The sequence below is a fragment of the Cyprinus carpio genome, chromosome A23 (genome assembly GCF_018340385.1).
Source record: "Cyprinus carpio isolate SPL01 chromosome A23, ASM1834038v1, whole genome shotgun sequence".
In the NCBI taxonomy this organism is placed as follows: Eukaryota; Metazoa; Chordata; class Actinopteri; order Cypriniformes; family Cyprinidae; genus Cyprinus; species Cyprinus carpio.
This window is the reverse complement of record NC_056594.1, coordinates 18,441,808-18,468,015: the sequence shown is the minus strand read 5'-3', so window position 1 is coordinate 18,468,015 and position 26,208 is coordinate 18,441,808. Positions and strand designations below refer to the sequence as shown.

General features: G+C 36.0%; 2 protein-coding genes and 1 long non-coding RNA gene across 5 annotated transcripts; 2 read left to right on the top strand and 1 right to left on the bottom strand.

Annotated features, from left to right (window-relative positions):
- Positions 1-1,190: 1,190 nt before the first annotated feature.
- LOC109046955 (cysteine sulfinic acid decarboxylase-like) lies at positions 1,191-7,813 on the top strand. The gene is made up of 15 exons (XM_042713551.1): positions 1,191-1,329; positions 1,523-1,692; positions 2,709-2,839; positions 2,938-3,064; positions 3,224-3,314; positions 4,642-4,873; positions 4,965-5,044; positions 5,130-5,184; positions 5,941-6,057; positions 6,180-6,244; positions 6,342-6,423; positions 6,582-6,781; positions 7,222-7,273; positions 7,375-7,464; positions 7,558-7,813. Exons 2-15 carry the CDS (start codon positions 1,677-1,679, stop codon positions 7,729-7,731), a joined length of 1,512 nt encoding a protein of 503 aa, XP_042569485.1. The 5' UTR covers positions 1,191-1,329; positions 1,523-1,676; the 3' UTR covers positions 7,732-7,813.
- On the bottom strand, positions 7,773-24,886 carry LOC122135118. The gene is made up of 3 exons (XR_006153347.1): positions 24,626-24,886; positions 21,207-21,209; positions 7,773-8,151 (listed from the first exon to the last, which is right to left on the bottom strand). It is a non-coding gene; the product is annotated as an uncharacterized LOC122135118 (long non-coding RNA).
- Positions 8,734-16,606, top strand: LOC109046986 (zinc finger protein 740-like). 3 transcript variants are annotated; one of them, XM_042713568.1, is made up of 7 exons: positions 8,734-8,919; positions 10,690-10,854; positions 11,632-11,823; positions 12,718-12,852; positions 12,967-13,096; positions 13,194-13,312; positions 14,385-16,606. In XM_042713568.1, exons 2-7 carry the CDS (start codon positions 10,810-10,812, stop codon positions 14,553-14,555), a joined length of 792 nt encoding a protein of 263 aa, XP_042569502.1. In that variant the 5' UTR covers positions 8,734-8,919; positions 10,690-10,809; the 3' UTR covers positions 14,556-16,606. The 3 variants fall into 3 exon arrangements, with proteins under 3 accessions (XP_042569502.1, XP_042569504.1, XP_042569503.1); XM_042713569.1 differs by having other exon boundaries at positions 8,764-8,840; XM_042713570.1 differs by lacking the exon at positions 10,690-10,854.
- Positions 24,887-26,208: the final 1,322 nt, after the last annotated feature.

Below are 26,208 nucleotides of genomic sequence, written 5' to 3'. Positions count from 1 at the left end.
CAAAGTCTTAAAACTTGAACTGATTCCATGAACAGATAAGCAAGTCTCATGTTTATGACGGAAGTTTAAAAAGTTTAATATTTCAATAGAAACCGCTATCTGGCAACACAACGGCGACCTTCGCTCTCTCGGCAAGTATCACGTTGTTTCACCCTGATGCATTTTCACCCTGGTGTTTCACCCTTGTTCACCCTTGTTTTGCATGCCAAGCAGGTGATAGGATTGGAGGCGGAGCTTTGTACAATTCCATTGCAGAGGCCTGTCATTAAACAGTGTCTAGTCTTGCCAGATTTCATGGAATCTTTTGCTTTGGGATTATTGCAACCTGATGTGGGAACAAAGGTGTTACCATGCTTAACATTGATTGGACTATTTCATGTTACTCTGTTTTTGTAATTTTTTTGGTAACTTTTCTATACTTTTTAATCATGTTTCTGTTTTGTAAAAAATGTATCATGCTTCTGTGATGGGTTATTTTTAAAAACAAAAAATCAATATAAATAAAGAGAAATTAATAATTATACTGTCATTTTGATTTTAAGGTTATTTTATTGCTTTATAACTTGTTTTATTGTATAATTTAGATATTTGTCAGATTTGCGGTATCGTGTTTATTGATTTATAGGCTAAAGCAATAAAAATCTGGCTCCTGGAGAGCATAGTTTTGTGATGCTGAAGCTCATCTCTTCATCAGAATCTCTGTGACATACATGGTGAATTTCTTTTGTCCATACCAAACATTTGAAAACTAGATGAAATATCAAAATACAGAGATTACATTATCATGAGACTGATAAAAAATATGTAAAAAAAAAAATGTAATTTCCAATGCCTTTTTTATTTTTCCATGTGACTCTTTCATTGATGCCAGCAAAATGCCTTAACATAAAATTTGCATGCATATATTCACAAGTTACCTTTTTTTTCCCATAGGAAACACTGTTTCTGTAAGATAACAGCTCCGCATTGGTCCAGACTCTTTTTTTGAACCCTGTAACATTCCATTCCACTCTTGTGAGCGAGTGTGTGTGGGATCATTGAGCAACCTGACAAACATACGTGGAAGGATATATATTTCTTTCATCAGCAAACTCTAACAGTCTAACGTGAACTTAGAACAACACTGCAGAGTTTGGAAGATGTTGAACGTTGTACCCCTGTTTGCAGCATTCATTCCCTAAATGAACATGTGTGTGTCATTATATAACATGTAAAGTTGTTGTATTGATTATTGTTATTGCTTGCTTGTGTGTGAGTCACAGTTTTAGCACACTTATCAACTAAGATGCAGGACCCTGCAAATAAAACCATCCAGTGGTTTTGCAGAAGGTAAGAAACCTGGAGATATTCTCAGCATTTTTAAGAAATTAAAATGCTGGAAATTATGTCAGTCAAATATGTACTTGACAGTTGCATGCAGCTGATAGCCCCATATCACCTGGGTCTTCAGAAAGGAATTTTTTTTTTAAGTTAAAGATTGATTTTTTGTTGGCACACCCATATCACTCTAATCCAATTATAGGATGTCACCTGAATGACGAATCGGGCGTGTGCATCCACGTATATGAAGGCTGGCTGGATCTTGCAATGAACCACTGAGGGTCTCGAGGCATCATTAACACATCAGATACAGGAGAGTCTCAGTGCTGGGTACAGAAAGGACATTAAACAGCACGATGAGTTCATCTGAAGGTGAGAGGTTTGCTTGTTTTGGATGCACACATGAAGTTTCACTTAAATGCACTAATTTTATAGTTTTGCTAAATCGCGCATTCTGTCTGATGATGCACTACTGTAGGCTAACTGTACGTGAAGTTTGAGTTAGTTGAAATGTTTTTGTATTTTTGCAAGCAGGAATATATTGCAGGGAAGTGGGGTTGGGAGTGGAAATTTTTCGAGTAGTCAGTGAATGATACATTGTATAAAAACTATTGCATAAATTGCAGGAATTGAAACGTGACGCCCCTCTCCGCTCTTTCATCGACCACAGTTGGATACTAAATAAAGAACTTAAACAGAAAACAGATTGCAATGTATATATAGCCTATATATTAGCTTGTTATTAACAAAAGCAAAAAGTTGCACATTACAGCTAAATCTTTATGTTTTTGATTTCTTTGACAGCCATTTTGCTCTTTGGGTTCATATTTCCATATAGCCTAGAAAAAAAAGGAATGGGGCGTTGATGACGTTTTCCTCATAAAATATTGCGATTGTTGCCATGGAATTTATAATTCTTATTATAAAAGCGACTCTGAGTTCTGAATGGATGTGAATTCTCTATTATGCGCGGAGTTGCGGCGCTGCTTGGCAACCGTAAATATCCAGCTGGAGTTCATCAAATGTGTGAAGAATGCGTTTTTATGGTCGATTGATTTGTAAATGTAAAATCATATAAAGGATATATCTATATTATAATGCAGATGTAGCAATGTAGCTACAATACAAGGAGGATTTCTATTATGTTTTGACTCTGATATATATATATATCAGATATATATATACAGTATACACACACATACACACTTTTTGTATGTTGCATTTTTTTGCATACTGTTTTAATCCTGTATCATGAAGATCGTGAAGAGTACGAATTGTTTCTGTGGTTATTATTAACATAAAATTGATTATTTATTGAACATTGGTTTGTTTTATCATATTGCTTTTGCTTACTTAGTAATAGATGTTCTTTTATATGTATCTCACAGAATATATTAATGGCCATGTCCACCTGGAAGAATCAGACATGTGCGAGTCTGATGGAAAGCTGTTCCTTACTGAGGCTTTCAGTGTGATTATGGAGGAGATACTTCACAAAGGAACCGATTCGAAGGAGAAGGTCAAGCCTTTTAAGAATTTATCATCTCATTTAACAGCTGTGTCTTTTTATCTTATCATGTATCTTATGAGATCAGTTGCATGTCCTTGCAATCACAGGTGTGTGAGTGGAAAGATCCAGATCAACTGAGAGCTCTTCTGGACCTCGATCTCAGAGAACATGGAGAATCGCACGAGCAGTTACTGCAGAGGGTCCAAGATGTGGCGAGATACAGCGTTAAAACCTGTATGTTGCAGGTGTTGGGATCACATCCCACTAATTATTCATATTAGTGGTTGTCCTATATGGGTTTTTCAGTGTTTTATTCTGAAATTATTACATTTGTTCCTCCTGAATCTTAAATATGTGGTTACATCCTGGTCCAAAGCCTTTTCTCGTTCACAGGTCATCCTCGGTTCTTCAATCAGCTGTTTGCTGGCGTGGACTACCATGCATTGACAGGACGGCTCCTCACTGAAACCCTCAACACCAGCCAGTATGTGTGGATACACTATTATGTATGCATTTTCAGGTGTTCATGTTAATGTGTTACAGTGAATGTGCCATCCTAGATCCTCAGATGAGGGTTGTAAAAATGGTCTGTATGGCGTTTTATTAACGGAAGGGTTCATAAGTGTTAAACTTGGAGTAAATTGTAAACTGTTACACTGTTTCTAAAGTGTCCCATTAAACCCTGTTGTCATAGTAATAAGTAACTTATCAGAGCACTTGAAGTTATCAGATGACACTGTTTGATAACAGCATGGAGCCACACTGTTTTCATCTAAAAACTGTTTAGAGACTGATTAGAGATCTGGATTTTTTTTAGATAATGCAAACAGAAACTAAGAATTTGTGTTTTAATATTATTTGAAAAATTACATGCACTATATAAATTTGAAATGAATAAAATGTATAAAACAACCAAAACACACAACAAAATTGTTAAAAATAAACACAGAAAATATAAAGATAAAGATAAAAAAAAAATCAAAATTTTAAAGGAATAGTTCACACAAAAAAATGAAAATTTTAAGTAAAAAAAAATATTCACCCTTAGGCCATCCAAGATATAGATGAATTTGTTTCTTCATGGAAAAATATTTAGAGAAATTTAGCATTACATCACATTCACTCATGAATGGATCATTTGCAGTGAATGGGTGCCGTCAGAATGAGAGTCCAAACAGCGGATAAAAACATCACAATAATCCACAAGTAATCCACATGACTCCAGTCCATCAGTTAACATCTTGTGAAGTGAAAAGCTGTGTTTTTTAAGAAACAAATCCATCAAGATATTTTAACTTCAACCCTTCTGACCAAAATAGAGGTCATAATCCATAATAACTCTTCTTCCAGTGAAAAGGTCAATCTCCTGTTGTCCTCTCACATCAAAATCCACCAACATATATCAGTTTTAGACTGGTTTTGCATGGCACCTGTGCTTGATCTGTGCATATTTCTCTCGTGATTCAGACAAGACAAATCTTTCATTGGAGAAAGTAATATTATGGATAGACTATTTTAGCCAGAAGCAGTTAAAAATTTCATTACGATGGATTTTTTCTTACAAACACGTTTTTCTTTTCACTTTACAGTATGTTAATTGATGGACTAGAGTTGTGTAGATTACTTGTGGATTATTGTGGTGTTTTTATCAGCTGTTTGGACTCTCATTCTGACGGCACCCATTCACTGCAGATGATCCCATTGGTGAACAAGAGATGTAATGCATGTGATGTAAATTGCATACTGATGATACTAAAATAACACTGATACAAATAGATGCACATATCATGCTCAAAATGCTCAGTGTGAAGTTGTTACAGATACACCTATGAAGTGGCTCCGGTGTTTGTCCTGATGGAGGAGGAAGTGCTCCGTAAGCTTCGCTCTCTGGTTGGCTGGTCGGAAGGAGATGGAATATTTTGTCCCGGGGGTTCAATGTCCAACATGTACGCCATGAACATCGCACGGTACTGGGCCTTCCCTCAAGTGAAGACACAAGGCTTGTGGGCCACACCACGCATGGCTATATTTACATCACAACAGGTAAAAAGTCAGAATCTTAGATTTAAAAGGGTATTTAATGCAGTATCGTCGAAATTATACCATCAAGTTTGATGTTTTTTTTTTCTTTTAGAGTCATTACTCAATGAAAAAAGCTGCTGCTTTTCTTGGTATTGGAACAGACAATATTTTTATTGTACAAGCAGATGAGAGGTACCGGACCTTATCTCTAACACATTTTGGAAAACCAGAGGTTCACTTTAAGTTTGTTTTAAAATGTTTCTTTGTTCCTCTACAGCGGCAGCATGATACCAGAGGACCTGGAGGCAAAAATTATGCAAGCAAAATCAAAAGTGAATATTTGAATTATATCAGTAAGGTGATTTTTTTGAAAAAAGTCTCTTTTTCTCACCAAGGCTGCTTTTGTTTAATTAAAAAAAAACAGTAATATTATGAAATAGTATTATAATTTTAAAGGACTTTTTTCTAGTTTAATATATTATAAAATGTAATTTATTCCTGTAAAGCAAAGCTGAATTTTCAGCATCATTACTCCAGTCTTCAGAGTTGAGTTGCTTAATATTTTTGTGGAAACTTGTGATAATTATTTCAGGATTCTTTGGTGAATGGAAAGTAAAATTGTAAAACATGATAAATGTCTATTTTCACTTTTGATCAACTCAAGGCATCATTCCTGAACCCAACTTTTTGAATGTTAGTGTTTATAATTTTATAATGAATTAATATGGTAAATTTGAAGCAGTTTGTGTAAGTGAAAACATAAATTAAAATTCTGTTATGATTTATCTAATTTATTCTCATAATTTGTTCCTTCCATGGAACACAAAAGGAAGTGTTTTGTAGAATGCAGACAATGACCACAAAGTGTTCTAAACACATATGATTGCTTATTTGTATGTCTGCTTTCATGTATGGAAAAGAGCAGTGTGAACATTATGCAACACTTCTCCTTTTGTGTTATATGGAAATAAAAGGTCATACAGTTTTGAAAAGACATTAGGGTGATAAATCAATACTTTTTTTTTTTTTTTGCATGAAATATCCATAGGTCAAAAGTTAATGGTGTTTGACTAATGTGTCTCCTTCAGGATGCTGTCCCATTTTTTGTTAATGCCACAGCGGGTACCACAGTGCAGGGCGCCTTTGATCCTCTGAACCACATAGCTGACATAAGTGAAAGAAACGGCATGTGGATGCACATTGACGTAAGTGCAGCACTTTTACCTTATGTAACATCATTGTGCAACAGGTCTATATGCATGTGGCCCCCACTTTCAGTGTATCCAGTTGTTTGCAGAATTACAATCTGGATCTCTCTCCTTTACAGGCCGCTTGGGGAGGAAGCGTGCTGTTTTCCAAAAAACACAAACATCTGGTTTCAGGAATAGAAAGGTTTGAACTCTGTGTACTGCGGAATTGAATGTGCTTTGGCTAGAAAAGTAGCCCATCTTTGACTATATCATTTAATGTTTCTTTTTTTAACACCCAGAGCAAACTCTGTGACTTGGAACCCTCACAAAATGCTTCTAACAGGATTGCAGTGCTCTGTGATTTTGTTTAGAGATACCACGGTATGAATGCTTATGGAATGTAGCAATCCATCTATCTTTTCTTTTACCTCTAACCCCGTGCAGTGTTTTGCTCATTAGTCAAATGAATGACTTGTATTGACTTATCTACAAGTGCACTTGACTGTTCTTAATTTTATCTTCCTCATCTCAATCTGTAGAATCTGCTAATGCACTGTCACAGTGCCAACGCAACCTACTTATTCCAGCAAGACAAGTTCTACGATACAAGTCTAGACACAGGAGACAAATCCATCCAGTGTGGCCGCAAGGTGGATTGTTTGAAGCTCTGGTTAATGTGGAAAGCAATAGGAACGCATGGGCTTTCAGAGCGAGTGGATAAGGCCTTTGCCCTCGCAAGGTATTAGATGCATCTGTTAGATATTGTTGTTGATTAATATACTATACGTTTTTTTGATGTTGCATTTTGTTAAAAACTATTGACTTCTATCATTAAATGCATTGCTATATATTTTTAATGATTTTTTAAACAAAAAATATAGTACAGTATGTGAAATATTATTACAATTTGAAATAACTGTTTTCTGTTTGAATATATTTTAAAATGTAATTTATTCCTGTGATGCAAAGCTGAATTTTTTCGCATCATTCGCATTATTCTTCAGTGTCACATGATCCTTCAGAAATCATTCTGATATGCTGATTTTCAAGAAACACAGTTGTGCTGCTAAATATTTCTGTGGCATCTTTTCCAGGATTTTTAATGAATAGAAAGAAAAAGAAAAATGTATATGTATGTATGTATGTATTTTAATAATATATTATTTATGTTTGCACCAGGTATTTAGTTGAAGAAATGGAGAAAAGGGAGAATTTCAAGTTGGTCTGTAAGGTACAGTGTTGCACTGTATACAAACATGAAGCAGTGTACTTATGTTTACATAAATATAATGCATGTTTATATATTTATATATGGTTTGTGTTTTCTAATAGGGGCATTTTGTGAACGTTTGCTTCTGGTTCATTCCACCCAGTTTGAGAGGGAAGGAGAACAGTCCGGATTACCAGGAAAGGTTATCAAAGGTCAGCAGTGTTCAATGTAGAATGACAAATAAGATGGCAGAGAATTTAATTATTGAGCACTGAATTATTGTCATGCGCGATGTATGCCATCAGGTGGCGCCAGTCATCAAAGAGAGAATGATGAAGCGTGGAACAATGATGGTGGGATACCAGCCCATGGATGGACATGTCAACTTCTTCCGCATGGTTGTTGTTTCTCCTCAGCTGACCACCAAGGACATGGATTTCTTCCTTGATGAGATAGAAAAACTAGGGAAGGACCTGTAGTTAGGTTGAATATCAGTGGTCACATTAACCCCTCTTATCTTGATATTTTTAATTTGCGATTTTCTACAGGTTGCGAAAATGTTGACTTGTACGCGGTACACAATACTGACTTCAATGACTAAGCCAGCAAAAACGGTGCGTGTACAGAGGTCATAAAGTGAATGAATCTCATAGATTCTGGCCCACGTAGGTATTGAATTCATTTGGAAACCCCCATTTAGATCTTAGGGCTTTTACTAATTTACTAATCATCTGTATAAAATAAGGGTGGCATCCAAAATGTGCACTGCTGGGACCTCCAGGACCAGGATTGAGAAGCACTGTGAAACTGTATGTCAGCAAAACTGAATGTGCAAAAAGATTCACACGCAGAAAGTGTTTCTGATTGGCTGAAGTGTATGTGGCTGTTCCCTTTACTCTCTAGCAAAACTGAATGTGCAAAAAGATTCACAGGCAGAAATTGTTTTTGTTTTCTTTTATTTTTTTTTTAAAGCCTAGGGCTGCCACAGAAACAAGTGTGATTTTTATGACACTTCTTTCAGTGATATCTGAATTTATGTGTGAAAAAAACTTTCCTTTAAATATGCAAAATATATTTTTTATTTTATATATATATATTTTTTTGTGTCCATAATTTAATAAGGATATTTTATAAATTAGTCGATGATGATAATGAATTGATTGTGTGAAATTGTGACCTTTTGTTCAGCACATTTTCTGCACAATGTTATTTTGCTTTAGTCTCATTTATAAAGGAGTCTTACCAAAAATTATAGGTCAATGTGTGATAGGCAGAACATTTCTGAAAAGCTGAAAGCCTTAATTTTTTTTTTTTTTTTTTTTTTTTTTGTCTTTTGTTTTGAAATTTGCAAATTTAATTTTTTTTTTTTTTTTTTGTCTTTTGTATAAAAAGGTCACAAAAGTTATTTGTTTTACTTTATTTTGAAATTTGCAAATGAACACGTCAATATCTGTCACAAAAACCTTTCTCGTTTAAAATGTATCTAATATTTCTCGTGGACTTTATTTACACCGGAAGCAGCCTGTAATTTGTTGCCAGTGTGGCGATCATGTGACAGTCCGTGCGCTCTCCCTAGAGAGCACTTCCGGTAACGTTTCCTGTGTTTGTAAACTGTAAAAATTGTCCGACAAGAAAACATTGGGCTACTGTAAACCGAGAAGAGTAAGGTAAAACACATCCGCACAGCCTGCCGTGCTGCTTTTACTAAACCTAAAACAGCATTTTAAAAAAGATTCAGTGTTTAAAAGGATTGAAATAGTTAAATGGACCGTGAACTCACGCCCTGCTGTGCTGCAGGATGAATGGAGGAGTTTACATTAGTAACGTGTTTACAGTTCAGATCAATTACACTCAGATATTCAGATTACAAATATCTGAATGCGTGCACTTTGCTGCTTTAAACCCGTTCCGACCTGAATTCTGTTCCAGACACAAATAATAGGGCAAGGCTTTATCTCAATTCAGCTATAGGCTTTATTGATTTTATTTTATATATATTTTATATTATTATATATGATTTAGCCATATATTATTAGATATTATAGCATATGATTCGGTCATATTTATATATAAATATATAAAGGGTTATTTTTAATAATAACAATGTCCAGGTAACTGTACACATGGATTTGATAAGTTAATGAAGAACTTTAAATACATTTCATACATTTTATAAAATTTATTTGAATGATGCTAATGTTAAATTATTGTACTTTCAAGTTGTTTTTAAATCAAGTGTTTTTTTTTTATTTTTAGTGAAATGTATACATATTAAATTTTATTAGTAGTTATATTTAAATTAATTTTTATTATGAATTTAACTCTGAATTTAAGCAAGTAAAGCTAAACATTTATGTTTGTAAACACATTAAAGATCATTAAAAGCTTTTTGCGGTTCAGACCTGCAACCTTTGACTGTTATACGAATCTGTGTAATTATGTCATATCTTGTGCTGCAAATAAAAATAAATAAATACAAGTGATGTCCATTGTAACAGTCACTTGGTCTGAGCAGGTTAATACTTGCTTTAATTTGCATGCATATATCATGGTTTCTAATAAGCACACCAAACTGCAAAGCATTTTGATTTATTACCTAAAATTACAGGCTAAATTGGATATAATGGAGTGTATTACATGCAATTGAGTTGTTCTTGTAAAGTTTGTTTTCTTTGGCTTGGTTTGCTTCAGACTGCAATCTGTTTGCCATGTGATAAGACTGATGTGATTTTATTTTTTATCCCCTGGAATTAATTTAACCTTCAGGACCCTGTTGGTTGCCAAATCCCCTCACATGCCAGACAAATGGAAAACTCAACATACAATATTCACCCACTCACCTTGATCTAAATGTCATTGCAAGCATGCTATGTTCATTTTGAGCAGTGCAATTGCTTTCATTGTCCAGTGGCTTCCGTGCCTCATTTTATTCATTCATGATTTATAGTTGTGTTTATCTGGATCTTTGAGGGTGAGTTAGTCAGACTAATGCGCAGGAATAAGCGATGGAAGGAAAGAGGGTGGTTGAAATAAATCTGTTCTTTATTGCAGTGTGTCCCAGAATCCGACCAACCAAATCCAAAATCAACAGGGCATAAACGCTCGGATGTATTCCTACCATTTCAGTTTGACAGAACCAATGAAAATTCACTCCACTCAGCTTCAGTTTTGACCTGGTTTGTTTCCAGATATCATTTAGGGACTCTTGACACCAATCTGGAGCCAAATTCTTATGGCTTAAAACCAGAGTCCTATAAGCCTACATAAACAAAGGCTTGGCAATGCAGACATGGAAAATGTCTGATTCTAGCAAATAAAAGCTGTGATTTGTCCATGGTTGACAACTTCTGTTAGTGGTGGGGTAGATGTGTGGCAACATCATAGACAGAGATGGATATTACCCTGGCTTTATATCCCCCCCTCCCTTCTGTTTCTAGGCTTGGGCCCCTGATGGTTGGGGCTTGTGTGGTCTCTAAACACTCTCCCTGCCCCGAGCGAAGCCCTCTGTACCCCAACATACACACACACACACACACACACACACTCTCACCACTGCGATGTCACACCTTTCCAACAGCTCAGTGCGAGATCACATGAAATGGGTCAGTGTGTTTGTTTTTTCTCTTCTTCCTTTGCATTTTCTGCATTTGTCCACGTTTGTGTGAAAAAGAATGCCTTGATTTTTTCTTTTGCTTGGCGTTTCTGTGCATTAACTCTTTGTAATTCACTTCCACAGAAACTTCCACTTGACACAAAATGTAGAGATCGTTTACAAGTAATGGGGTGGATCTCACAAAAGCATATTTATACCCCAAATTTTATGATTTGCATGATATTTTTATATTTTGTAGGGCCATTTAGGATTTTTTTATTTATTTATTTATTTTTTTTACATTTTCATGACAATTAAGTACATTTCACATTGTTGTAGTATTAAAAATATATATCCTTATATGATTGAATATTTTATTTTACTGCAGTACACTGACAAATGACTATTTTGCAGTAATGACAATTTTTTTTTTTTTAATAATACGGTACTGTGAATTGTGGGGAAAATGTGCATAATTGTTATAAAAATGTCATAATGCAATAATCTTAATGTTAAAAAAGATTTAAAAAAATTATTTTTGCTAAATTATTTTATTATTTTTCATCATCATTAAGGTGGCATTATTATTATTATTGTAAAATGACCTGGGCATGTTCTTGACATGTTTGCATAAGTGTGGTCTCTGAATTAATCTGACAGATCGTGACTGTGAAGAGTTAACTGGGTCACATTTGTCAAATTTCAAGCTAAATTTCCAACTCATTAGATGAGTGCCTTTAGTGCCTTTTTGAACAGATGTGTATGCTTGTGGTTGTATTTCTCACAGGCTGGGCTGCTCGGCTGTGAAGCGGTGCTGTCCAGCATGGCACTTATGCAGGCCAGCTCCATGCCCAGCCATAAGAAGATGGGCTCTCATCTGGGCCAGGGACAGAGAGAAAACAATCACAGCCACAACCAGAACACACACAGCCAACACGGCCTCATGGTGCTTCCCTCAGGAGTCAGCTGCCCACCACTGGTAAGAGACAAAGACATGATTTGTGTTGGGAAAGAAAGTCATATTGGTTTGGAATGAATTTTTGGGGTGAACTATTCATTTTCATTTTGAAAGTCTTCCATAGAATCCTGTAGCTAATGCTAAGGTCATGGGTTCAGTTCCCAGGGAATGCATGAAATGATTTTTTTTTTTTTATCCAAACTAAATGCTTTGTTTGGATAAAAACCACCAAATGCATAAATGTACTGAACTACCGTTCATGAGGTTGGGATTAGTAAGATTTTTTTGAAAGAAAGAACTTAATACTTCTATTCATCAAGGATGCATTAAATATATCAGATGACAGTTGACATGAAAGACATTTATAATGTTAAAAGATTTTTTCATTCTTTCTAAGAACTTTCTATTCATTAAAGAATCCTAAAAAACTAACAAAAAAACACTGTTTCCACAAATATGTTAAGCAACATTTCCAACACTGGTATTAATAAAAAGTGTTTCTTGAGAAGCAAAAAAGCATATTAGAATGATTTCTGACACTCAAGACTAGAGCGATGGCTGCTAAAAAGATAATTTTGCATCAAAGGAATAAATAATATTTTTTAAAATAAATTAAAATAGAAAATGGTTATTTTAATTTTCACAATATTTCAGTTTGACTGTATTTTTGATCAAATGAATTTAACCTTGGAATACATAAAAGACTTCTATCAATAAACATTCAAAAAAAAATCTTTCAAATCCCAAACTTTTGAAAAGTAGTGTATGTTTAAATTCTAGTGGCTTGATATATATTTTTAGAAAATACTTCTGAAACTGTGCACTGATTTAAATTAAACATTTTCATTGGTTAACTTCATATTTTACTAAATAATTAGCTTTCAAACCGTTGACTTATATACTGTTTTTGAACAGCTCATCCGCAAGGATGGAGAGTTTCACTCGTCCAGGCTCTTGGATGAAAAAGACATTCAAGTCAGCCAGAACGTGCAGCCAAAGAAGAAGAACAGGAAGTCTGGACTTCCCACCAAAATGAGAGAAAAACCCCAGGCATGCGTTCAGTCTGTCTGCAGTATTGCCCTGCGAGTTTGCCTGTTTATCACATTTACACACCTCAGCTCGTATTCTGACCGGATGCTCTTTTCTTCTGTATGTGATGTGAAGGTGGAGATTCCTGACGTTAATGACGATAACTCACTCAGCTCTCAAGTGCAGAAGAATTTCATATGTGAGCACTGCTACAGTGCTTTCCGCAGTAGCTACCACCTCAAACGGCACATTCTCACCCATACGGGTACGCCATGAGCCTTTCTGCTCTCGCACCATCTTACACTTCATACAAAGAGATGCATGAAGTAATTGTGTGTACATCTGTGTGTGTGTTGTTTTAGGGGAAAAGCCATTCGGGTGTGATATGTGTGACATGAGGTTTATTCAACGCTACCACCTGGAAAGACATAAGCGTGTTCACAGCGGTGAGAAGCCTTATCAGTGTGACCGCTGCCAACAGGTGAGACATAACAAACACAGGCGGGTGTATTCACAGGGAGCTTGCTGTTTGCCTATTACATGCATAAATGTATGTCTTTATCTGATAGTAGTACAGCAATTTTTAGTGTCTGGCAACAAATAGGGGCTTTTTATGTTTGGAATATGACATATTTTGAAGTGAAACAGGATATTTAAGAGCAAAAGCTTAATTGTGAATACATTTGGTTATTTTGCCAGAATGGCAAGAAGCAGTTCAAGCAGTTGAGATGAAAAATAAGATAGCTTGATGCTAGCTAAAAAAAAAAAAAAAAAAAAAAGTTGTGTAAAAAGAGTTCAAGCATGATGTTACATATAGACAGCTTTTTATTATGAATGACTGAAAAACACTGATAACTAATAAACTAATAAATTAATAAATTGTGCAGAGTAAGACTAGAATTGTGTATTAAGAAAGTAAATAATTTTTTTAATATTACGAAAACATTATATTTCAAATAAATGTTGTCGTTCTTTCTATTCATCAAAGAGTCCTGAAAAAAATATCAGTTTCCACAAAAATATTAAGCTGTTTTTTAAACATTGATAATTATAAGATGCGTCTTGAGCACCAAAACAATCAAAATAATTTCTGAAGGATCATGTGACTTTGAAGACTGGAGTAATGATGCATCACAGGAATGAATTACATTTTAAAATATATCCAAATAGAAAACAGTTATTTTAAATTGTAGTAATATTTCACAGTATTACTGTTTTACTGTATTTCTGATCAAATGGTTGCAGCCTTGAACATTACCATTAAAACTATTACTGACCCCAGACTTTTGAACAGTGATGTATTTTTATACATACATACACAATGTAATTGATATACTTGAAAACAGTGATTACAGAAGTATGTAACCAAACGATAAAACAGTAGTCACAACAAAAGAACACTTTAAATGGCATGCTGGTGCTTTTGGGAAGCTCTTTGGCAATGAGAATCAGTCAATCAGGTTATTAAAAACATGTCCAAAAGACCATTTCATGTAAATCGTGTCTTCTCTGATCAAAAACGAGGCTAACTCTGAACCACTTCCATCACACAGAACTTTTCCAGAACTGACCGGTTACTACGGCATCGACGTTTGTGTGCCGTGGGCGTCCCTAAAGAGGAGAACCAGCCGTGCTGTGAGGGACGGCCGTATTCTCAAGATCCCTCTCAGCACTCGGCGTCCTGGAGCCCACTGCAGACAAACAACAGCAGGCTGGCGGCGTGACAGCCTTCCGATCACTCGTACGAACCACTTCCCAGGAAACGCAATGGACTCGCCAACATGACCTGACTGGGGGTCCGAGCCTGTAAACTGTTTAAAGACTCCAACGTGTCCAGCTCTGATCCATCCGGCTCAACCCCAGTGGACTCTTTTATATTGCTTAGACTCTGGGAAATAGCGCATTTTGTATTTCAGATGGTACTGTGATCAGCAGGCGGGCTAGTTGTGCATTCAGTACAGGCAATAGTGATTTCTGGTAGCTTAGAAACGCTTCTTTTTGTAGTTCCCATGCAGGACTGTAGATTGTTGAGATTCTCAGTGTTACGGTGCGTTCACATTTAATTTTGCAAGTGAAATCCAGTCATTTCAATAAGAATCTGCACTATGCCATGCAGATTTTGTTGAGTTGGTCATACAAATTCGTTGCATAGACCAACAGAGAGCTACTTGGTTTTAATGTGACTTGTACTACATGCATCACTACACTGTTTACAACAGACAGTGGAGCCTTTTTGCCCACAAAATTTGTGACAGCAGACACATTCTGATAGAATAAATTTTTTCACTGTGCACATTAATAAATCATTTCCTGTTCTGTTTCCAGATTTGAGGAAATGTGGTATTACATCATTTGCTCACCAATGGATCCTCTGCAGTGAATAGGTGCTGTCAGAATGAGAGTCCAAACTGCTGATAAAAACATCACAATAATCCACACCACTCCAGTCCATCATCTTTAGTCCAGTCCATTATTAATACCCTTTTAAACTCCAAACCATTGCCTCTGGCTAAAATACTCTTATATCTATTATATTGCTTTCTCAAGTGAAAAAGTTGTCTCATCTGAATCAGGAAAGAAATATGCACAGATCAACATTTACAAGTTGAAAACGGTCCAAAACAGTTCTGAACAAATATGTTGGTGGAGTTTGATGTGAGAGGACAACAGGGAATGTTTTTTTTTTTTTTTGATCGGAGGAAGCGATATTATGGATTATGAGCTATTTTGGTTAAAAGCAACATCTTAAGGTTAAAAATGCTTTAATTTATTTGTTTCTCACAAACACACAGCTTTTCAGTTCACAAGACATTAAATGATGAACTGGAGTGGTGTGGATTACTTGTGGATTATTGTGATGTTTTTGTTTGGACTCGTAGTCTGACGGCACCCATTCACTGCAGAGCATCCATTGGTGAACAAGTGATGTATTGCTGAATTTCTCCAAATCTGTTCTTTGATGAGTACATTTGCAGCAAATTTCCATTTTGGGGTCAACTATTCTTTTTAATACTGTGATAACAGCTCATGGCCCTTGACAGTTTTACACAGGCTTTTACGGTTTTAGCAGAAACATCTGGAACATCATCCATCCTACAACCAACAGGAGAGCTCATTTTTTTTGTGCGCTACATTATGGTGTCAAGCTTTTGAAGTTGGCCTTTCGGTCAACATGAACACTTACGTTTCATCGAGTATTTGAGTATGAATGACAAATTTCGTCACAGTATGATGTGACTCATGGAGTAAGTCTGCTAGCATCTCACTTCCTCTTCTGAAGTCACTGGATTGACAAAGCCAAGCCAAGAATAACAAAGAAAACCTTTTAACAGGTTGTACAGTTCATAGAAAGACAGATGTTATATAAAACCACTAGTTTTTCGCAGAGGTCTTATGTTTCTTATCGCGTAGACCTCGGCCCTCAAACACAGACTTCTGACACATTCAAGCTTGAGTTAATATATTTCTTCAGCATTTTAAATAATTTAAATAGAAACTGTAGAAGGATTAGACTGCTGCCACTGTCTGACGTAGCAGATTCACTGTATTTTTTTGCGTGTACATTTGCATGTTCCTTCCGTTATGCATATACAGTAAAAGGACTTGTGTTGTGAATGTTGAAAACATTGAGAAACGCTTTGATCCATTTGTTGTTGTTTTTTATCGCTCTCAAACATGAACTACAGGTCAACTTTATTCTATCCTGTTAGACACCGTTTAGTGAGTCCTAGGACCTCGAGCTGACAATAAATTTTCTTTTCTAAAAAAAAAAAAATGTGGCTTCTTGTTTTACTGTACTCTTACAAGTTATTTCTATTTATTTGCACTGTTATTTTTCATGAACTGGCATAGCATGGTTCTCTTTGTCAGCAATAAGAGAGCCAATATGACTGTCTTTGAATTTTGATTTAAAAAAATGTTAGTAGTTTGATTCCAAGACAGTAAACTGACAAAATGTATACCTTGAATGCACCGCGAGTCGCTTCGGATAAAAGCATTTGCCAGATGCATTAAATATAAACTGTTCTTTGTAAGAAATACGCTGACTACAGTTTAAATGTGTGGGTTCGGTAAGATTTGTTTGATTAAAAATATGGTAAAAACAGTAATGTTGTTACTACAATTTGAAATACAATCTTAAAATAAAGGTTTTCTATTTAAATATATATTATACAATTTTATTTATTCCTTTGATGGCAAAACAGTTGTGCTGCTTACAATTTTTTGTGGAAATTGTGATACATTTTTGTTCAATTTTTTTTAAGAATCTTTAAAAGAATTATATTTATTTGGAATCTTTTTGTGATTTATAGATGTCTCTGCTGTCACTGATTAATTTAATGCATCCTTGCTGAATATAAGTATTAATTACTTTTACAAAAATAAATAATAAAACATTTGGCCTTTTGACAAAATTTTGAACGTTTAATGTACATTCTTACCAGCAGGTGGCGCAATCCACCAACTTTCAACAGGTGTGCCGCAACATATAAAACAAGTTTTTGCCTTTAAAAGCCCTTGAAAATGATTTAGCAAAGTTGTTTGGGGGTTTTATTTTAGCTGTCATCATTTACTATTTACATTACTAGCATATATGTGCTCACATGTACATATATTCTCTTATGCTGGATAAATTACACAGTTGTTTCCATATGATCCAGTAGAGGGCGCTGTGTTCTTTGACACGTAAATATATCATTTTGTATTCATTTCTTAGCTCTGCTTTGACTTCAGACACTAACTCTATAAAATATGACCATAATGTACTTAAGTTAAGCATAATTTTATATAGATAGAAGTAATAGAAGTATAAGTAACTTCATTGCAGTATGGAAATATTAATAATAAAGGGTATAACTTGTATGTTTTGGGGATTTTGGGGTTGTAAGAGATTTTTTTTAAATGATATTTGTAGTGGAAATGTAATGGAAATGAAAGTGAAACGTTGAAGGCAGCTCAAACCGCATTACCAGCAAGGGAGACAGAGTTAGACAAAGAGTCTGGTTTTGTGTTGCTTCAGAGAGGCCATAGCCCTCCTCTCTCTATCCTGACTGCTGATCCTGATTTATAACACCCGTGGGCTGAGAGCACTTAACACACTCGCTCTTAAAGCCAAGGCGGAAAAGAAGAGATTCTTAGACATGGCTGTGCTACGTTCATATATTTGGAAACCCCTAAAATGTTGTTGAAGGTCCTAAAATTCTTCTTAGCACACAAATGTTGCACATGCACGCATTTGTATACTAGTATGGCGATGCAGCATTATTCAAATAAGTCCGAATGGCCTTATTTCACATGCAGCCCAGCCCAAAACCTTTAATGTAGGGCCTAATTCACATCAAATTGCATGTACAGCAGTATTTAATGTTTAATTCATATATTAATCAACCTTCTCTTATACGCTGCTGCAGCCATCTGTCATTCTGCTGACAGCGTACCTTTATGTGTTAATTAACGATGATATTTAACCAAGCAGAGGTGTGCAGTGCCCGTCAGCGAGGCAGCCATCTTCATTAAAATTTCAGTCTTCTTTGATACAGCTGCATACATGGGCTAGGGATTAATACAGTGGTCACAAAATGATGGAAGTGTTATATTAAAGTCTTGGGACTTGTTTCAGTGCGGCGTGGTGGTTAAACATATGGGCTGTAGGTTTACACTGTACTAAAAGTGATCTTGAAGTGTTATCATTGAGATGGTTGAGGAATTGAGTGTGTAATAAGTGCAGGGCCGTATACGCCATAGACATTTAGGGGCTTTTCTGATACTAGATTAGTGGAGGATCAATGTGGGTTTTTCAGTGAGCCAAAATTATTTTTTGTTTCCCTCCAGTATTGAATATTTTGTTATAGTCTATATTTATTTCCTTATGTTCAACACCCAAAATCATGGTTCTTCTTATAAAGATTTTTAATGTTTTTAAAAGAAGCTTCACCAAGACTGCATTTATTTGATCACAAATACACTAAAATCCGTAATATTGTGAAATATTATTACAATTTAAAATAACTGTTTCCTATTTGAATATATTTTAAAATGTCATTTATTTCTGTGATGCAAAGCTGAATTTTTAGCATCATTACTCCAGTCTTCATATTAATATGCTGATTTGCTGATCAAGTAACATTTCTTATTATTATCAATGTTGAAAACAGTTGTGCTGCTTTGCTTAATATTTTTGTGGAAAGGTGATACTTTTTTTCAGGATTCCTTGATGAATTGATAGTTCAAGAAAACAGCATTTGTTTGAAATAGAAATCTTTTGTGACATTTTAATGTCACTTTGAATCAGTTTAATGTTTTAATTAATAAAAGTATTATTTATTTACAAGTCAAATAATTTTGTACTCACAATCATGCCCTCATGGCAAAGGATATGTGACACATAAATGTGTCAAATAATTACTACAATTTGCTACAAATGTCACAGAAATTACAGCTTTTATACATTTTGCTGATTTTTTTTTTTTTAATTGAAGATAACAAGTGAGTTAGAACCAAATACAGCCTTCCTTGGAGCTAATGAAGATTAATTAACCTTTTTTGTTTTATTTTGGCCATGTGTTCTCAAAAAGAATGACTGACACCAACTGCTGATGGCAGACCGGGGAATTCACAACACGTTCTTTGACCTACTTTTCTGTCCAAATAGTTCATGCATATTCATGTGAAAATTTCACTTTTATGTGCAACAGCACAATTAGTTTCCTTTCAGCACTTTTGCAGCCCTCACACAGAGCACACAGGAGGTTGAGAAATGATAAATGACACCCTCATGTTATTATCTGACTGCTGTTGGGTTTAATGAAGAGAAAGAAATCACAGATACAGTGTTTTCTGCTGTATCAACATCAGGATGCCTTCAAAAGCTGCCATGAGGGGTGACGTTTAGCACTAGTTACACCACAGTTTGCAATTTTATATATAAAAAATATTTTTACTGCTCTGGCTGTGTGTGTGTGTGTGTGTGTGTGTGTGTGTGTGTGTGTGTGTGTGTGTGTGTGTGTGTGTGTTCACTACTCACTGCGGAGTCATTTTCAACATTGATGATAATAAAAAGATATGTTTCTTGAGCAGCAAATCAGCATATTAGAAAGATTTCTGAAGAATCATGTGAAGAACTGAAGACTGGTGTGATGATGCTTTGCATCACAGAAATATAAATGACATTTTAAGATATATGAAAATAGAAAGTGGTTAGTTTAAATTGTTATAATATTTATTTTTACTGTAATAATATCTTAGATATTAGAGATTTGTACTGTATTATAATAATTTTATTTAGTTTTTAATCAAATAAATGCAGCCTTGGAGAGCATAACATACTTCTTTCAAAAATATAAAAAAATATAACTACAAACTTTTAAACAGTGGTGTATGTGTATTTGATGATACACATGACTGTTACTAATTAAATTAGTCATTGATTGTGAAAAAATACTTATTTAAAAAAAGGCTTTATCATCATACCCATGATGCTAATTAATACAATACATATGTTTTAAAAACAACAGCAAAAAAGTAGGGATTTATTTCCTCTTGCCATTGCTGTGTTTGAAGATTCCTACATTCCTTTGTCAAACCCTTAAACTCTGTTTTATGAGGGAAACCCAAAGTGCCGGGACTGGCTCAGTTGACCAGCGCCTCATTGTCAAGATTTATCTCGCTCGAGAGTCATCCACATTCCTGATGACAGGACGAATGCCTCGGCATCCTGCCGAGAGCATTAAAATCACTCTCAGGCTGAAGCACATTTCGCCTCGACCGATACATTAACATACACTGGCCCCGCGCTACCCCATCAATCTGCGCTTGTTGGGACCCACCATCCCTGCTTCAGGCCGCCCTGTAGAAGCCCACAGGCCCGACTCGCGCAGTGGTGACTCTTTTTTGAGTCAAGGGTCTGTAGATGATATTATGCTTAACTTAAGTACATTATAGTCATATTTTATGCAGTCTAGGCCACAGGAACCTTCCAGGGGCCTCAATGCATCTTATGAGAACTTAACTTCAGCTAGCCTACACTGATTTGATGTAAAAACAGTTTTCACTCAGAAATTGCTATTAAATTCCACAAATAATTAGAAAGTGCAAGTAACATTGAATTAAATGTTGTATTTTCTTGCAAAACATACACCGATAATCTGTTTTATTTACTTTGAATATGTATATATATATATATATATATATATATATATATATATATTTTTTTTTTTTTTTTTTTTTTTTTTTGCAAATACCAGATTAATATCTAACTGGCCTCTCTAAACATGATATATCTTTTAAGGCTGCTTTTTGTTGTACTTATTGGGAATTCTTTAATTTATCACCATTATCTTTTGCAGTAGATATGCATATCTATGGTCTTTATGAACCTGCTTTGATATTGAATGATAAACTTGGCGGAAAAGCCTGAAAATTAATATTATTATTTTTTCATGGGGATTAAGTGATATTAAACATTCTCCCTATTGATTTCTTATTCTCATTTTTATTTTTGCACATGATGTGATTTCTGCTCCCAGTAGCGGGGTGATGGCTGCTGAAATGCAGCTTTGCCATGATTTTTTAAATATATTCAAACAGAAAACAGATTATTTTAAATTGCAATACATTTTTAACGATATCACTATTTTTACTGTATTATTTAAATCAAATAAATGCAGCCTTGGCAAGCATCTGAGATTTTCAGAAATATTTTAAAAATATCACTAGCCAAGATTCTAAAGCATAAGTCTACTGCTAAAGCTGCTGCATTTTTTGCAAATACCAGATTAAAACGTAACCATGCAGCCTCTCTAAACATGATATATCTTTGACCACTACCTTTTCCCTGCGTGAAGTTATGCTTAATGGGAATTCTCTAACTTATCACCAGTATAAGTGTCTTTATGAGCTTTAAGTTTTGCTTTGATACTGAATAAGACAAGACTGCTCCTTTGCCATTTTCATGTGGATTAAGTCATATTAAACTTTTCCTCTTTTCACTGCGGATTCACTTTTTATTTTGTTGCAGAGGCGTGTTTTCTGCTCCCAGTTGTGATTTGTTTATGAACTCTATAGAAAAATTGATTAAACTAATAAAGATTTGAACATTCACACCTCCCTGACCTTCCATAAACAGCTTGTGTCATTGTTTCTGCCACTGAGACGTTTATGAGTCCTGTTTGTTCAGAGAAAAGCATAACACATAGTGTGCAAGTATGCAATATGCCTCCAGCAGAGTTCACACTGTGACTGGCATGCTGGCATGCATGTTAAAAAGCCCTAATGCGTCTCTTTAGATGTTATGCAATTACATGCGAGCATGGGAAGGCCTCTGTGCACCTTCATTTCATCCCACTGCAATTTTCCACCTGAACAGGCGAGAGGTGAGGTGGAGGTGCACGTCTTATGAATCCTTGAGCTTTTGAAAGACGGCACCGGCCTTGCTATTTACCCTTAGAAATTTTCACGGGTCACGGCTGTTACAGGGGTTCACACACACTGCTGCTGATCTCCTCGGCATTAGCTGCACGACTGATGCACAGATAAAGGGGATAGATGGACGAGGGGAAGCGTTTAGGGAGATGAGAGTACAGATAGACAGTAGGCCAAAGTGACTTTGGCAGTACGCTGCTATTGATCAGCTTTATGATACATTGATTTATACCAGACACTTTCAAGTGCTTTGAAGAGATATGAGTCATATACATCCTCACTAATCTCAGGGGCAGCAGGAGGGGACTATGCTTAAAAACCATTTCTAATATGAGCAGACATCCTTATGATGTCTTAAGACTAAAGCCGCACGGTCATGCGGCGTGAATATCTGTGAGGAATAATGGTGTATGGGGAAATAAATGGCTGGAGAGCTGCTTTTGATAATTTCAAGGAAATTTTAAGGCATAGCGCGATGCATTCTCATCTTTCAAAGGAGTAAAAGTTTGCGGGCAAGACACACCCTCGCACAAATACACACATAGATTAGACACCCACGCAGATAAAGAGATCGAGTGAAGATTTATGTGACAGTGAACTAATTGCATGCTGCCATTTGTCTTTAGGAACTGACACCCGATCCTTTCTCATGGTTTTTAACAATTATATCAGAAGAAATATACTTACTGCGTACCATTATATAGAATTATAAGTTATTGCTTGAGTACAAAAAAGGCTGGATTTCCTATGGAATGTAAATGGAAAGTATGTTGCATGAGGTTAATAACTGCAATAAAACTCATTTAAAGGACATCTTACACATCTTACTACATCTTGAGTGTTAGATGAGAAAGAAATGGCATTTTAAAGGGATAAAATTAAAATTCATTTATTAAGCCTTCATGTTGTTCCAAACCTGCATGACTTTTTTTTTTTTATACAAAAGAAGATATTTTGAAGAACACTGGGTCCCAACAACATTGGAACTGCTGACTGTTCCAAATTCCAATCGAGGAAAAAAAAGTCATGGAAACATCCCTTTAAGCTGTCAAACCACTCATGTTCACGTTTTACAGTTTACTTGAGTGAATTGTCTGGAGTTTAATGGGAATCACTGTGAATGTTGTTTCAGAAGAGGTAAAGGAAGTTGAAACATGTCGAGAGGTCATTCATTGCCACTGCTGAATGTAAAAGAATCTTTCCTCATGGAAACAATATGTTGCAGTGCAGAAGCCAATTTAAACACACAAGCTCTGTTTACTGCTTCTTCAGCAGTATTGTTTCAATACAGTATAGTATAACACTGGATAATAAATGTGCTAGATATGTCTGCTAAAGGAAACAACACTATTGCATATTGTACTTCACTGTGCAAATTGTCCAGATGATTTATCCAAAGCAGACTATGCTGCATTCAAGTTATACATTTTTCAATTCATGCATTCCCTAGCAATCGAACCTTGGTCTTTGCCAATGGCATGCTCTAATGTTTGAGCTTCAGGAAGGCATTACCTCAAATCACGTGGCTTGCTGAGGAGAGGTGTGCTTTTATGTTTTCAATGGCCCAGACAATTTTTGCCTGGTGAAAGATAAACAGTTGAAAAACCATCTATAACTTTTCCTAAAACAACCTATCACCTGTTAAGAAATGATTGAAGTGATTGTCATCACTGACTCTCCTGTCTGACTTTCTTTATTCTGTGGAACACTAAAGAAGCAATTTGGAATAATATTTCAACTGTTTTTGTCCAAACAATGAAAGTCAGTGAGGCTCAAAAATATTGGACCTCATTTAGACATTTTTCGAAAAATATTATTTTGTGGAACACAAAATAAAGACAATGATGACAGAATGTTCATAGTACATAGCAACACCCTGGCAACCACCCTAGCATTATAGAGGTGAGATATCTTCAAAAAAATAATAATAATGAAAAAAAGTACAGTAAAAATCAAGTTGTATTGTACTGTCATTATAGTTAAATGATGCAAAATAGGCAAAACTAAGAATGCAACTCGTTGTCTAAATGCATCATTTATAAAAAAAATTCTCACCGTGAGGATAAACCATGTGAATTATTGCATATATGTGGTTATCAGTGGGAGGCCACAGATTTATCGTAACCAAACATCAACCCAACAGTAATGGGATATGGCGATGACAGTCGTGATTACATTTCTGATGTGTGTTGATTGAGATAAATCGGCCACTCAAGATCCTCCGCATTTTTGCCTCTGATATGAGATGTTTTCTTTGAGTGTCGGGTATCGAAACAGGATATTATTTTGGAGTTGGAGAGTTGGATGTGAACACATTCCACAAAGAAACTGCAGCAGGCCTGTGTGAGCGAAAATGACTGCCGCTACAAATCACTCTCTCTCTCTCTTTCTCTCCTCCTCCTCCTCCTCCTCTTGCTCTCATGACGTCAGGAATGTCGAGGTTTTACGATTGAAACCTGACACCGTTTCTGCGTCCCATAAGCAACAGAGCGGTAACTCACATCAAAGACACCCAGCGGCGAATCACAGCACGGCCATAAATTTGCCTGTCGCTCACGGACCAATCAGAACCGAGCATTAAATCAACTCTGTCGCGCTGGCAGCCAATGGTGGGACAGCAGCGGTAAATCTGTCAAGCGAGCGTCTGTTAACGGGCGCTGTGGTGCAGATGGGGAATCCACTAGGGTGAGGGGAGTATAAAAGTATATAAATGAGAGAAAGAGAGAGAGAGAGAGAGATGGAAAGATGGAAGGAGGGAGGGGGGAAGCTGAGCACTTAGAGCTAAAGCGTGCAAAAATCTTGTTGTGGTTACCCAAAGATTCATTTCTGAAACCCATAATGGCCAAAAATCTAATTGTTTTGTAAGCGGTAAGCGGTGAAAACTCGAGTGCAACAAGACCAAACACGCAGACGAACGCGCGGAAGAAAAACTTCATAAAGCGTAATTGCTACCACTGCTGTGTGACATTGACTGTATGCAACAAAAGTGAAATACGGCCGCGTCTCACTCTACAATTACATCACCGTCTTAATCACCGACATTATTTCAGTTCACGACACTCATTATACACATTCGGTCCATTTAAAATAGCTTGTCAGACGCAAACCTCAAACACTTCTTTATACGATATGACATAAAAATGAGAACGAAACATGTCGGTAGTGTGTGAAACAATGACCCGTGGGCCTTTTCAGGTTGCTGCAAGGGTGCACACCAGATGTTCTGACGCACCGTGCGCGGCTAAAAGAGCCCGTTTGTGTGCGAACGCATGTGCGTGCGTGTGCAGAACGGACTCTAAAGGGACTTGAGTCTCGGTCTAAATCAAGGGGAAGGGAAAGAATGGCCTCGATCCTCTTAAAATGTCAACAGGCTGCAGTTTATACTCCGCAAACATCTCCGGCTTAGATCGACGGCACCCGTTTTCAACGGCGGAGCACGGCCAAATTCAGTGACTAATGGCGCAGGCGAATCGAAAATAGAAATGTCTAAGCAGGCTTGTGGACGTATCCAACTGCCTGGCTGATAAATGTAGCGTGCCTTCGCTTGAATTTATGTGTTTTTAAACTCTCCGTCATGTGATATGAAAATAGGGTGTACTATACTCTCACCCGCCGTTCCAGCCAGAGGAATAACATCTTAGACTTTCCGAATGGCACGTTTGAAATGCTTAATGTGCTCTTGAATAAATATTGTGCAATTATGAAATGAATACGAACAGGGTTTGACTTTTAATGCACGGGATACCAGATTTATCTCAAGGATTTTTCATGTATCTGCAAAACTGACAGCTTGCTTTCAGATGATTTTAAGAGAGAAAAAAACTGAAGTAAAATAGTGCAAAGAAGATGTTATTTTTACACCGGATAGAATAACTTGTTGAAAAACTACTGGATCAGCAAATGCTGTGGCATAGCTGTTGATTTTGGTCGTCTTTGCATCCAAGGTGAAATAATTTT

Coding starts and splice junctions, on each gene's coding strand:
- LOC109046986 (XM_042713568.1), top strand. CDS start 10,810: ATGTCACACCTTTCCAACAGCTCAGTGCGAGATCACATGAAATGG. Junction 10,855..11,631: donor TGCGAGATCACATGAAATGG/GTCAGTGTGTTT, acceptor TATTTCTCACAG/GCTGGGCTGCTCGGCTGTGA. Junction 12,853..12,966: donor AAATGAGAGAAAAACCCCAG/GCATGCGTTCAG, acceptor TGTGATGTGAAG/GTGGAGATTCCTGACGTTAA.
- LOC109046955 (XM_042713551.1), top strand. Junction 4,874..4,964: donor CTATATTTACATCACAACAG/GTAAAAAGTCAG, acceptor TTTTTCTTTTAG/AGTCATTACTCAATGAAAAA. Junction 5,185..5,940: donor TTATGCAAGCAAAATCAAAA/GTGAATATTTGA, acceptor TGTCTCCTTCAG/GATGCTGTCCCATTTTTTGT.